The sequence below is a fragment of the Bos mutus genome, chromosome 26, assembly GCF_027580195.1.
Source record: "Bos mutus isolate GX-2022 chromosome 26, NWIPB_WYAK_1.1, whole genome shotgun sequence".
Lineage (NCBI taxonomy): Eukaryota > Metazoa > Chordata > Mammalia > Artiodactyla > Bovidae > Bos > Bos mutus.
Window position 1 is genome coordinate 18537496 of NC_091642.1, and position 14789 is coordinate 18552284.

General features: G+C 44.1%; 1 protein-coding gene across 33 annotated transcripts in view; it reads right to left on the reverse strand.

Moving 5' to 3' along the window:
* The window catches only part of TCF7L2 (transcription factor 7 like 2), a 202567-nt gene that overhangs the window by 174950 nt on the left and 12828 nt on the right, over nucleotides 1-14789 (reverse strand). For 20 of the 33 annotated variants that reach the window (XM_070363903.1, XM_070363905.1, XM_070363897.1 and 17 more), the window contains exon 4: nucleotides 13581-13649. The exons of the other annotated variants lie outside the window; for them this stretch is intronic. In XM_070363903.1, coding sequence (XP_070220004.1) covers nucleotides 13581-13649 — 69 coding nt within the window. The remainder of the gene's footprint in view (nucleotides 1-13580; nucleotides 13650-14789) is intronic. 33 annotated transcript variants of the gene reach the window in all.

The following is a 14789-nucleotide window of genomic DNA, read 5'->3' on the forward strand; positions in this document are numbered from 1 at the left end:
CTCCTTTAACTGCTATGCAAAACCAGGGACCCGGAGAGAAGCATTTGGGCCAAAAATTCCAATAAGAGCAGAAGAAGAAAACACTAGATAACTCTCGCTATTATTATTATTTTTTTAAAAAAGGAACCTCCCTGGTGGTCCAGTGGTTAGGACTCCACACACCCAATGCATGGGTCCTAGGTTCGATCCTTGGTCAGGGAACTAGACCCCACAGGCTGCAACAAAGACCCAGTGCAGCCAAATAATAAATAATTTTTTTCAAAAACAGTTGTGGACGCAGGACACCCAACTCAGCCTACAATGAGGATTTTGGTGCTTTTCCTACACTCTCCTAAAATGACAAAATCATAGCAGGAGTAGCATGCTTCTGGGGAAATGATAAGTATATTCAGATTTACTTTTTGATGAAGATAAACTGGCAAATGTAACCCAACTAAAAAGCCACCAGAGTGAAACACAGCTTTTTTTTTTTAGTTGCCTTTTTTGGTTGGGGGGCAGGGCAGGCAAGGGGACCCCCTCCAAGGAAAAAGGGTCTACCATGTGACTGAAGCCTTTTCCTCTAGAAACCCTGAGTGCCAATCCTTCAGACACAAATGGCCTCACACGTCAGGTTTTCTGTGGGGAGACATTTGTCATCTGTGTTCACTCACCAGTGTGAAAATGTGACAAGTGACAAGTTTTTTAAAACAACACAAAACAAAATCGGGAGCACAAACCACATTGGTGGTTTGCTAAACACATCCTTTTGAGCTTGGGATCATTTTAGAACATTCCTTTAAGTTCTCTTTCACACACACACACAAAAATTGCCTGCCTACGTTGGGTCAGTGAGGGTTTTTTTTTTTAATTAACAGGAAAATTCTTGGCTTCTGCAGCAATGAGTAAGAAATGCTTCTGGATTCCAAAATAAAAACTAAGTGACTGGAGACCAAGAGGAGAGAAGAAGGGAGGTTTGCTTTCGATTTTAAGGATAAAAACCAAACGAAGAACTCTCTAAATCCTGAAACATCTCCTGAATTGTCTTATAGATTGCATACATCAATTAATCTCTTATCGAGAACTTGATACCATAATTTTTTAATTCTACAGAAAATAATTTTAAGCTAAAAAGCTGATATTATCTCACTATTTCATTTTTGTACCATATTTTAAGTGTTTCTAGGTCTTTTACTATATCTTAGAATCTAATCAAAATCACAAAAATGCCCCTTTGCGCACATGACTGCCAGATTTCAGCTCCATTCTGTTCAGAAAGGGACAAGTTAGTCAAGAAAGCAAGCCTCCAGGATCCTGAAAAGACTTACCCCTAACACGAACAGGCCATTCTGCCCACTCGATAGACGCTTTTTTCTTTTCTTTAAGAGTCTATTTTCCAAAACCCCCTGATTCATTGCCTGCCCAGTGTACCTTGTCTATACCCTACCCTCAGGAGTATAAATCTTGAAAGCGCTTTCGAGCCAAAGCAGACAGAGCCCCCATAAAACTCATGGAATGCAAAGGATGCTCCTTCTTTGAGTGCGAAGAAACTTTGTTCAGATTCAGAAGCCCATCTTGATGTTTCTCCCAAATTCATTTAGCTGCATTACTTATTTTGAAATTACTAGGAGGTCTACCCACAGGCAGGTCAACCTGACGGCTTCACTGTGCTGGTGGGTTTTGGTGGAGATGACAGTTTAAATTATCTCAAAGTGTTCTGCCTAAATTCTACTGCTAAACTAGTTCAGAATATTCAGACTCAGTATCGGGTCATACTGGTAAAGTCTTAATTTTTTATCATCATCCTGAGATTGGTTCTTCAATGGAGTTGAAGAAAGGAAGCAAAATCGTAGTAAATTTGCCTCTGGGGAAAAAAGATTGCCTGGAATGGACACTCAGTGTATATACCACAACCATATACAATGAACTGTACCCCAGTTACAGGAAAAAAAAAAACCTCCTAGGACTTTAACCTTCATTTACACCAGCACTCCCAATGGTCAGATCTACGGGCTGGGGGCAGGAGTGCACAACCATGAATTTCTTGGTGGTTCACTGCTAAGCTCCTTACACACTCCAGTCTTTCAAATGCTCCTTTCAACAAGCCAAGAGTCCAAGTCCAGTCTACTCCACAAAAGAAAGAAAGAAGTAACCCAAAACCAAAAGAGAAAAACCAAACAATAACAGACTCAATGGGAGGCTTTACCAACTCCTCCCAAAACAAAAGGAAGCTAACTGGAGTCTTCTAAGAACGCCCTGGACCAAACCAACACTGGGGGTGGGGGCGGGGGCGGTAACATCAGGAATCTTTAGTTATAAATCATAAAATTCCTAGGAATGCAAACTACTGGGCAAATCCAGAAGACAAAGTCCTTATAGATCCTAATGAGTCTGAGTTGTGGGAACACCAGTCTTTAGCTCTAAATTCTACTTTTCTAAAGTCCAATGTTCAGTGAATACCTCACCAGTAGATACTGAGCATCCACAACACACAAAGCTGGGTTACCGCTCAATAACTATTTTAAAATAATAGAAAAGTCTAAATAGACAAGCCCTTTCAAACTCTCTTCCAGATATGCACCCTATATGCATTTCAGAATAATCATGCCCTGTTAACTGCTTTCCAGCAGAGAATCAAATGCCCCAAGATTATCAATTTAAACTTAGCTGTTCTTTTTCCTCTCTTTCTCTCTCGCTCTCTTTTCCTCTCTTAAATCATCATCCAAGAACTAGAAAGAGCATTTTCTAGGCTTCCTACTACAAGGCTTGGAAAAACCCACAAGGATATTGGGGAGCTGGAAACACAGAAGAGGAACCTCAAATTTCCTTTATATTTTGGACTGTCAGCAGCATTTAGGAAAAACACCTCCTCTCATTTCTGCTTCACATGTTTTCCTTATTGGTTCATTTACACAGCGCTGCTCTGCGGACGGCAGTTAGTACATCGTTTTGTCATTTCTGCCTTTCCTCGCCATTAGTGCAGGCTGCTGAGACGACACCCCAGCTGCCTCCCCAAGTGGCCAGCAGCATCCGCACATCCCTTCCCTCCAAGCGGTCCCCCCGTTGACTAATGCTCACCAACACTCATACATCATTCCCAAATTGGTCCAAATGAATTAAACACAGCTCTGCTTAACATTACGAGATTTAAATGGATTTTCTCTCTACAGGTCTGCCCCATAATTGGGTTTATCCATCTTGTTGAAGTACAGTTTACACTTGCTAACATCACGCCAATTCAAGCTACATTTTCTGCTCCAGTGGCAGGAGCAAGGCAGATTTGTCATCGGATCATAACAGGTAATTCAAACAACAATTAGTTTGATGACGGCCCGTATGTCAATGTCTGCTCCCAGCAGCTCGACGCACACTCTCAGCTCTCTGTTCCTCAAGACGAATTGTCTTCACAATTCTTCAATTTCAATCATCAGCAATGCTTACTGAATCAACTTAAAAACTATTGACACAAGACTATCTTCCCTACAGGGTAGCCTCACCAAAGCCCTAGTCACCTTCCTGCCGCCCCAAGAACGGGCTACTACCACACACACATTCATTTTCAAGCCTTGAACAATTTCTGACTGTCAACCAAAGTTCTTTATTATTCTAGTGTCACATCGAAACCTCAAAATTCAGGGAGGCACAAGGTTTGGGAATAGAAAGGAACAAATTTGCTCGCGCAAGCTCGTGTATCTACAAGAAGGAAAATGCTTGTTTAATGATTTTTTTTTTTTTTTTTTGGTAAGTCCCCGGCAAGAATCCATGACAACTGTCAAAGTCTGAAAAAATGTTATAATCCAGTGGATAACACTACTTGTCATTAAAAATAGTAATAATAAGTTAACTAAACTCCAAGCATCTTGAAAATTAGAAGACAATCACATACATATAAACCAGTCCAACTATGCTTATCCATTGTTTCAGCAATGCCACAGTCATTAAGACAGGGTACAAATTCATGTGCTGAAGGAGAACTGAAATCAAAACATGAGATACCTGGGAAAGAAAATCAAGTTTACATAGGGATTGAAGGCCTATCTCAAATTATTTGGATGAGTACTAAAAAATATACATACTGGCCTGTAATGCTGTGAAACAGGCTGTTTTGAAAAAAAATGCAAACTCGTATATTCTGTTCCCTTTCTGCCCACAGTATGCAGTATGTAAACACACTCCCCTGCCGTGTACCTACTACGCCCAGGCATTCCTGCACAGCGCTCTAAGGAGACAACGAGGAGTAAGACACAACCTCAGAAAAATGCTACAAGGACAAGGCAGGATTTTCAAATGACATAAGAGAAATGTAAACAGCAACCAACAGGAGTCATAAATCTCTGTTACCCAGCAAAGATAGTCCACGTTATCAAATTTATCATGTGTGATATTCTTGACAGGAAATAAAAAATATACAACGCATGCCGGAATAAGGCAGATTCGAAATCTATAAACGAGTACTTCACATAGTTCTCAGTTAAAAACAGCTGCTTGTATGTATCAGTCTGTGTGCCACTGCCCTGCCCACCTCATCACAGACCTGATGGTACTTCATCTCCCCACCACCTCTGAAAACAGGCACTATTATTAACAGCATCATTCCCATTTTGCAGATTAGGAAATGGAGGTCTGGCAGAAACTGGATCTGAACCCAGGTTATCTGACTCCAGAAGCATGAGCTGAACACACTTGTACCTGTCCCTTTAACATGCAAAGCTAATGCTCCCATAGCCTTAATAGAAGGGTACTCACTCTATGCTGATAAACTGAGCTCCATGGTTCTCAACCAGGTGCAATCTGGGCCCCCAGGGGACATTTGGCAAGATCTATAGACATTTTTGGCCATGGCGTTTTTGTTGGGTGCTAGTGGCATGCAGAGAGTAGAGGCCAGGGCCAGTGCTAAGCAAACATCCTGGCATGCACAGGACAGTCTCCTGTGCAACAAAGAATCATCCAGTCCAAAATGTCAATAGAGTGCTGTGGTGGAGAAGCCTGCACTAAGGCATCATATCTCATCCAGCCCACAAAGACATGCCAATATCCGGCCTGGGCCTCAATCAGTGTAGAAGCTGGTGCAACCAAGTGTCTTTCCGGCTGGCACCTCAAAACACTGTTTTGTGAAGATGGTTCAGAGAGTCCACAAATACTCAGTTCTCATGTTTCATTTTGTAACATGCCAAAGACAAATATATAGTACCTTTGCCTACTTTTAGGCTTTACACATTTTTAAAGTCTCAATGTATTACTCATTAAAATATTAACCTGCCAACCCCCCAAAGGTTTTGGCAGAACCTTCAGGAAGAATGGCCTTCCATTTCTGTTTAATAGAAGAGTATCCTGAGATTCCAAGGGAAATGATTCCAAAAAAAAAAAATTGCAGCCACTTATCAGTTTGACCAGGACGTGATACCACGCAACCAAACTCAACTCCAGAAACAAATTAAGTGCTAAGCTTGATAAGCCTGCAAATGTCAACCATAACCCACTTAGAAATGTCTGTGCTTAGCTAAACGGCCCCACGATTTTCAGGGACTTTATAAAGAGCAAATGCTATTATAAAGTGCAACTTATACAATGAAGTTACTAGGAATTCCCTGGCAGTCCAATGGTTAGGACTCAGGGCTTTCACTACTGGAGCCCCAAGTTCAATCCCTGTTCAGGGAACTAAGATCACACACACTGCTTGGGAGTTTGGGATTGACATGTACACACTGCTATATTCAAAAGAGACAACCAACAAGGTCCTGCTGTATAGCGCCAAGAACGCCACTCAATATTCTACAATAAGCTGAATGGAAAAAGAATTTGAAAAAGCATAGATACATGCACTTTGCTATACACCTGAGACTAATACAACATTGCTCATCAACTATGCTCTAATATAAAACTGTAAATAAATAAAGGGCTGCAAAAAATGTTAAACAAAATGAAGTTACTAAGACAATGCAACCAGCTGACTGCCACAGACCAGACCTTTACACCTACTGGCTGCGGTCCTAAAGAGGGACACACATGGCTGATGGAAGTTGTGTCCATCCTTTCTGGCTGCTCTAGTCAAAAACAAACAGACCTTCTCTCTGTATCCTCATCAGCCCTCTTAGAGGCCATGCAGGCTGGGCCCCAAATGCCTTAATATGGTGGAGAATGAACAGATACAAATATCTCAACTCGTACAAATACAGTGATGCAATTAGAACAGATAGAAGTTAAAAACCAGAAAGTAAAAACTGGACTGTTTTCTTTTATCTGGCCAATGTAATGCAACTGCTCTTGGCTCAGACAAGAGGATAACTTCTCCTTGAAAGATGGACATTAAACCCCATCGGACCCCTGGATTCCTGTTCTCAGCCCTGTTTCCACCAAGCGGTGGGACCTTGGGCAAACCAACTCGCCCCTTTGTGCCTCAGTTTCCTTGTCTTTCAAAGTAGACTCTACCTTTGTTCCCCTCCCAAGAGTGCTCTAGGGTCCAAGACCGTTAGTCCCTCTTGAAGTGTATCAGAAATGCAGAATCCCAGGCCCCACCCCAGAACGACTGATTCCACATCTGCCTTTTCACAGCAAGGGAAGTCTGAGCAGCACTTAAGACTGCCAGGCCCCTCAGCTTCAGGCTCCCACAGGCCCTCACACAGGAACAGCAGAGTCCCTCCTTCTCTCACTGGCACTGAACAACTCAAAGGACAATGACCATCACCAAGATTACTTGGTAAAGAAACTCTCAAAAGAGAAGACTCCCACCACTGAATGGACATCCTTTTAGAACTCTCAACCCAAACAGTCTCTTCTCCACCAGGGAAAGAGTCAAGCTAAAATAAGCCAACGAACAAACAAGAGATTTTACAGCAGTTGTTCTCATGTAACAACATGCATCAGAATCACCCAAAGAGTGGGCTGGGATACAGATTTCAGCATCCCCCTCAGCGGGGACACTGTCTTTAACGCTCCCCTGGGGACTGTGATGTGAAACCAGAGTTAGAAATGCTGCCCTTGCTCAGTGGGTCTCAAAGTGCTATCGTCACAGAAGGGACATCAATCTTACCTGAAAATCTGCTAAAGCTGCCAATGTCAGGACCTACCTAGACGTACAGAACCTGAAACTCTGGCGGGGCCACAATGTGGGTCTCAACAAACCCACCTGGCACTTCTCAGGTGATGCTTGCTCCAATATGTGAAACAGAGACCATTCGTGATGATTGAGGACCTCAAAGGGGTTGAACCCCAGGATTCTGTATATCGGAGCAGCTCCCAGATGGTTCCTCTGTATATAGCCCAGAGAGCCAGTTCGTCACCACCGCTTTAGGAACCCCAGGGCCTACTGAGCATTATATTCTGAGCAGAGAGAAGTCAGCACGAGGTTGTGTGGTACAGGCTCTCTCCAGTCTGACTGCCCAGATTTGAATCATAATTCCCTGACTCAGTTCAGTTCAGTCGCTCAGTGTGTCCAATTCTTTGTGACTCCATGAATCGCAGCACACCAGGCCTCCCTGTCCAACACCAACTCCCGGAGTTCACTCAAACTCATGTCCATCGAGTCGGTGATGCCATCCAGCCATCTCATCCTATCGTCCCCTTTTCCTCCTGCCCCCAATCCCTCCCAGCATCAGAGTCTTTTCCAATGAGTCAACTCTTCGCATGAGGTGGCCAAAGTACTGGAGTTTCAGCTTTAGCATCATTCCTTCCAAAGAAATCCCAGGGCTGATCTCCTTCAGAATGGACTGGTTGGATCTCCTTGCAGTCCAAGGGACTCTCAAGAGTCTTTTCCAACACCACAGTTCAAAAGCATCAATTCTTCGGCGCTCAGCTTTCTTCACAGTCCAACTCTCACATCCATACATGACCACAGGGAAAACCATAGCCTTGACTAGACGAACCTTTGCTGGCAAAGTAATGTCTCTGCTTTTGAATATGCTATCTAGGTTGGTCATACTTTCCTTCCAAGGAGTAAGCGTCTTTTAATTTCATGGCTGCAATCACCATCTGACTATCTATGGGCAAAACATCTCTGGTGTCTGAGTCTACATTTCCTGATTCACAAAACGGGGATAATGGTGGTAAAGAGTAGCTACACCATTTGGGTTTCCTTCTGTGTCATTATGAAGAATCAATAAATAATTTGCATCCAGCACTTAACACCAGACCAAACGCGTCAGGAGAATTCAATAAGCAGAAGCTGCTATTACTATCAGCTGTTGCTACTGCCTCTCATCCCTAAGACCAAGTACATCACTGGCCAAGCTACTCTACCACACACAAAGGAATGCCTCTTTGTGAGCCATGCAAAGGTATCTGGCTCTCCTTGAATAATCAGGGGGGAAAAAGGCCTCAAAAGCTCATCAGAACCCAAGGGCAGTCTAGTTTCTCAATCAAAACGAGAAAAAGTTACCCATCAAATACTTGGCCAGCCGTCAATTTTTACTTGGCAAGTGAAAATGACTGAGCAGCAGATAAGTGATCAATTGACTGATTCAGAAGCCTCTGGGGCAGCAATTCCAAATCTTTGGTAGGCGAAACTCAGAACCCTGATTAAAAATGTAAATCTTCGGACCAAGAGGGGTACTTATAAGTCAGTATCCAAATCATCACTAGAATTGAAGCTCCCTGATGAACTCCCTGGGGGCCTGGCACACACATAATTCACAATAAATATTTCTGAATGAATGAACAAGACTTCTGAGGTGTGGACTTCAATTAGACAATTAGGCTAAAATGCACCACTACAGCAAATGAGTGAATCTTTTGAATGAGTTAAACTGGTAGCCAGAGGCTTTGTCAAATTACTCTAGTGAAATGGCATCTAAGTCTGTCTCTCTCTCTTTCACATACATAAACACACACTAACTGCATTCCTTGTGGAAAGTGGACGTGAAGTCTCACAGCCAGTCTGGTGATGGGACTAAAGAACTGGACCAAGAACTGAAGCTGCTTCTCCGAGTTCTTCCTCTTAGCCCAGATTTGCTCCTCAGTGAAGAAGCAAATCCTCAAGAAACCTGAAAGGCCAGGCAACTTGTGGAGCAAGGGAGGGCCTCGAACACAAGAGACGACCGCTTGAAACATGAACTGGGGCAAGGCCAAGCCCTCTCAAACATCCCACCCAAACCCACTGGTACAGTTCACTGGCCATTTTCATTACAAACACCAAGGATCCAGTAATGGAGGAAAAAGATGGACTCTGAGCCACAGCACCTCAGGAATCTTAACAATGTTAAGACGCAGACAAGACTCCGTGTCAAGTTCACATTCAAGACTAAAGGACCAAAAGCGAACAAGGACACTCTCCAACTTGTATCCTTTTTCTCGCTGGCTCCACAAAGCACCCAGGCTCCGAAGGAGAGTCCTTGGGCCACACTGAATCATGGCAGATGAGTTCTATGACCAAGCAGAAGGGAATGGGCTGGTGGAACTCGGATGGAAGCCTGCAAGCCTGAGGATGAAAGGGAAAGCAACACCCACTGCAGAATTTCCACCGCTCAGCTGTGTAAACAAATAAAACGGTCCGTTTCTTCTGGATCCTCTCCTAGTTGTTTTTGTGCACGCACACAGACACACACACACACAAACCACTTCACATCCGAAAAGAAAAACCACCAAGAAAGGTCTACACAGTTTGTTTTTGCTGCGTGGGGAGTGTTTTTTTCCTAAATCACATCTGACTTGGTGTTAAAACATCAACCTTTGGCCAAAATACTCTTAAAACAAAGGCTTAATTGGTTCTGAAGTCGCCCTTTTGAAAAACAAGGGAAATGTCTTCTGTGGGTCCTGACCTTGATCTCAACACTGCTCGTGGAGTTGGAAGGAGTGTGGGAAGAGCTCTCTTTGGGGAGGCAGAGGAGATAGTGCCTAAACCATTATCCACGTCAACTGCAGGGTACGCCTGGGAGGCACGGAAAGGGGGACCCCGGGGTCCACCTCTGCGCTCAGCCTGCACCTTCTCTTCCGGGTTAACAGAGACGGTGGGAGGAGTTCCCAGGAGCTGGGGCCACTGGAGCTTGGGCAAACGGGCCTCTGACCCCACTTAGATCTTTTTACTGCTCCCCTTCCTATGTATCACTCATACCCAACCACCACTATGCTGGCGCATTTCAAATAGCATCACTTGAAATCCAGAGTTCAAGCCTCTCTTAAAAAGGCAATGCAAGCGAAGCACATATTACTCTCCCAGTCTACTCCTGAGTCTGAACAACAGAACCCAACACATACAGTCCTCCAAAAGATGCAGGTGAGAAAGTAACTAGGGCCTTACATTCGTAACAGCAAGATGCAGGAACAAATATCCATTAGGAACCCAAATATCCTAAAGCACAGAAAGGACACATGCATCATGGAATATTAAGTGACATTGAAAAAAAAAAGCAAACTATTCTACAGGAAATAACAGGGATGAAACACACACATAATGCTGAGTAGAGCCAGACATGAGACTGTATTCTACACAATCCCATTTCTAAGACGCTAAAAAAGCAGGCAAAACTAATCCATGGTGATAGATGAAACTAATCCATAGCAAGAAGTTTTGTCAGCAGTGGGGGAAAACTGAATAAGCAAGACTGCAGTTTTGCAGGGCCCAACAAACTACAGCCTATGGGTCGAGTCCAGCCACTGTTTTTATAAATAAAGCTTTATTGAGACCCACCTACACCTACACTTATTCCCTTAGGTATTGTTTTTGGCTGCTTTCACACACAATAGTAGAGTTGAGACACTGCCACAGAGATTGTTTGGCCTACAATGCCTAAAATATTTACTGTCTGGCCCTTTATGGAAAAAGCATTCCACCCCATTCTACCTATTGAGCTGGAGGGTGGTTTCATGATGACAGAAGAAGAAGTTCATCCACCTCTCCACTAAAACTCTGTGCAGTGTGCTGTACTTATATTGTATACTGTGCTGTACTTATACTTCATAAAACTCTCTACAAGTCCATAGAATTAAATATCCATGTCTTTTTTTTGAAGGCCCTTGAATTTGTATTTCAATTATATTTGTGTTAACCATTTAGGATGAATACGGCTTCTGTGCCGCTCTTGTCTTTTCAAAACTGAGAAGAGCTAGGAGATTCTCAAGAGTGGGGAAGCTTCCAACACATCAATTGATATTGTGTCCAAATCTCTTAGAATACAACGCCTTTATAGAATCACTCAGTTGTTGTTTGGTCACTAAGTCACGTCCGACTCTTTGCGACCCCACGGACTGCGGCGTGCCAGGCTCCTCTGTCCTCCACTATCTCCTGGAGTTTGCTCAAATTCATGTCCATTGCACAGAATCACTCAGAAACCATTCATATAAACGCTGCACTTGGCCAAGTCCTGAGATTACAGGAGGGACGGGAAGGGAAAGGAGTGGGAATCTCATGTGATACATGGTGTCATACTACTCGAGGTTATTTTAGGGTATAGCTTAGGAGAGCAACCAGCTCAGCTCAGATTGAAATACAGCATGTATTAAGGCTAAACAGTCTTATATTTCCCGAGAAGAAAATTCTGCCCCGACAAGCACGTCGCATGTAAGCCTTAGTGGAGAATGGGGGATAGGGAAGACATCCGCTCCGCTCTGCACCAAAGGAGGGCCATCCTCTCGTTCCACTGCGATGTGGCTACTTGGCTGTCATATGCCTGGGGGACAATTTTATTGTGTCTGAGGTTTCCTCTTTCTTTCCCTTTGCTTCTTTTGTTTTGGTTTGCCATTTATCCTTTGATGATCAAACTACAATCACAGCTAGATGCCTCTTGGCTTCCCCTTGTCCTGGTCTAGCAGAGATTGGGGGAGAATGAATACTCAAAGGCATGGCGGTGCTGGGTCTCTCATAAAATGTGTCTCTGTTTGCCCACATGGGCATCAGGCCCCGGCAAACAGAAGCAGGGAAGAACAATACTACCTGTTCATGGAGGAATAGTAATGGTTTCAGTCCTCCAAACAATGAGCTCTGTAATTTACTCCATTTTCCTCCTGAGAACGTGCTTCACATGGCCCGCACCGTGCCAGGTGGTTTGGAGAAAGATGAACTGCCTGGTCTAACAAGGGACGCTTCAGCAACGGGTGTAAAGACACAACAGCTGCTCTGGTCTCGGCTGGTCTCCCAGTGACATGGCCCCAGCCAGCCTTTCCACACCAAGATAAGGGCCATGATGCTATTCAACCTCGACAATTCCCACACCCCGGGCAGTAGGACTTCCCAGCACTCTACTGAGAAGTCGTGGGCCTCAGGACACTGTTCCTCATCCATTTACCATGGGTTAGGGTTTGGGTTTGTTCTCCATCCAAGCCCTGAGCCTGTACCCTTTTCCGGGAGCAAAATTTACTGTGCTGTTCATCAAAAGGAAGAAGGGTCCCCCAGGGAGAGGACCAGCAAGAACAGCAGCCTTGGAAACCTCTAGGGGTGGAGGGACACTATCAAAGAGCTGCACTTTCCCCTAAAATACACACATGGATCAGCAGCACAACTGCAGAAGGAATCAAAATATTTTTAAAATAAGTTACTGTCACCTTGAAATGAGTACAAAATATTAGGGCCCCAACCAAATAACCATGTCTGCCGAGTCCTACTTTTCACTGACAGAATAATTCACAATTGACCTGGGGCAAAGGGCTACTGGAAAGTCTTCTCCAGGCAGTTATAGATTTGAATTTGAAAAGCACAGCTACAAAGATGCAATGTGGCTGTGGACCACATACGCACACACAAGTTATCTATCTGCACACGCAAGGGAAGAATGGAAATGCTATCACCGAGCGACACCAACTTCCAAGGAGAGAGGACCCCAAAGCCAGACTTGAACACTCCCACGAGTTTCAAACACCTCCCCTCTAAGGGTTAACCCAGAAGCAGAAGGACTCAAGAAGTTTCGGCACCATCAGTTACACCATGAGGTCCATCCATCCTGGCCAGGGCCAGGCAGACAGACGAAAATCGTATTAGTCTGGTCTCCCTCCACTACTGCACTCTGTTGGCATCAGTTCAGCTCTGAGTCTATATTAGTCCGTGATTTGTTTAGCCTTTGGATTTAAGAGAATGGAAGTACTACGTGAGCAGGAAACAGGACACTCAGCAGAAGCTCCGTTGCCTTTCCCTCCCAGCACTTCCAGTGTCATATATCAACAAGTGTGAGAGAAATCAACATTTCAGAACAATCAGGTCAAAAGTGATATTCTTAGTGCCACTTAACATGATTTTGATCCACCGGAAACAACTCTCTGGCTGTCACACAGCCTCTTCTCCCATCTCATCCCCCTTAATTCTTCCCATTCACACTCTGTCACCTCATTTGACTCCCAATTTAAGACCCCTCCTGAAGCAAAAAACAGTAGCCAACTGGCGTCCGTGTGCCCATCATGCCTGATCAAGATGCTCTTGACAAAAAAACATACGTTTCTCCTGCTTTCTCTATCTTTAAATCATTTTAGCAGCTTTTCTTCTGCCCTTGTTTCTTCTTTGCTTCCCACCTCCCCCAAAGAATCAACCACCACCACCACCACCATCATCATCATCATCATCCCCACCATCATCATCATCACCACCATCATTATCATCACCTCGGTTGGGGAAAGGGTGGAGGATAAAAGACACAAGAGACCTACATATTAACAAATCAAACTTCAGGATCTCTTGCATATCCTACCTGAATTGCAATCTGGTGTTCAATCGTTTTGTACGCAGAGTAATGTGTGCTCCCGGACTGAAAATGGAGCTGTAGAAAGAAACCAAATCAAAGCGTTCTGCTTATGTCACAAACTACAAGAAAACATCTTAAGCAGTTTATGAATAGCAGACAAACCTTCCTAGATTGAACTGCAGCCTTGGCATTCAATCAAGACCTGTGTATTTTTATTTGTTGCTATAAATAAGATGCTCATAATAATCTAAGGTTTTTTTTTAAAAAAAGCACCTATTCAATAAGCAAAAGGGAGGGAGGTGGAGGGGGCCAGGAGTGAGGATCAATGACATGAAAAGGAAAGACGGACGCCCATTAAGACATAAAGGAAGCCAGTGTGCTGAGCAAGATGCTGCAGAAAAATTAACTGTGTGCTGCAAAAATCATCAGAATTGCGACACGTAGGCGAGAGGGAAAGACTGGGAGAGAGAGGATGTGAGAAGCCACAAGACTGCAAAGGTACAAGCCCCTCCCAAGTGCTCCCCGCCAGAGTTCGAGTAACTGGGCTCTCACCCTCAAACACAATTCTATTTTGGGGAAAACAAATGTGGCAGGCAGAGAATTCAGGGGCCACCCGATGCCTTATACATTCTTTCACAATGACTAAGCTATCAGTCCCAGGACAGCTCAGGACAGCTCTTGCAACCCGCACGCACTCTAGGAATCCACACTTCCCCAAAGAGGGAGCCAACCAGTGCCCAAGAGCCACTGAAAGTTCTGAAGACCACCTATTCAGGGGCCCAAGGGTGAAGGTATGCCCCGGGTTCACCCAGACACCCGCCCCCCCCCCACAGCAGAAGGCTAAAGTCTCTCCTGGGCCTTTCCCCTTGAAGACCTATAGACCCCCCAACAAAGAAGTGGGTAGCCCTAAATAAAAAGGAATACCAAGATGGCTCTCCAAATTTTTCTTTTCCCCAATAATACTTGTTAATCTTGGGCTCCTACCAATTGGGAAAACAAACACCATTTGCTGACTGATTTTATAAACAACACAATAATCACCAAAAGGTCTCAACAATATCTGAAGATGTATTTTAATTGACCATAAACGAACAAATGATGAGGAATCACACGGTCTCATGAAATTGCTGTCCATCCCCCTCACAGCAATAGGCAGATCGGCTGCATTTCCAAACACAGAACTGTATTACTAGAGCAAACTACCGCTATTACCAC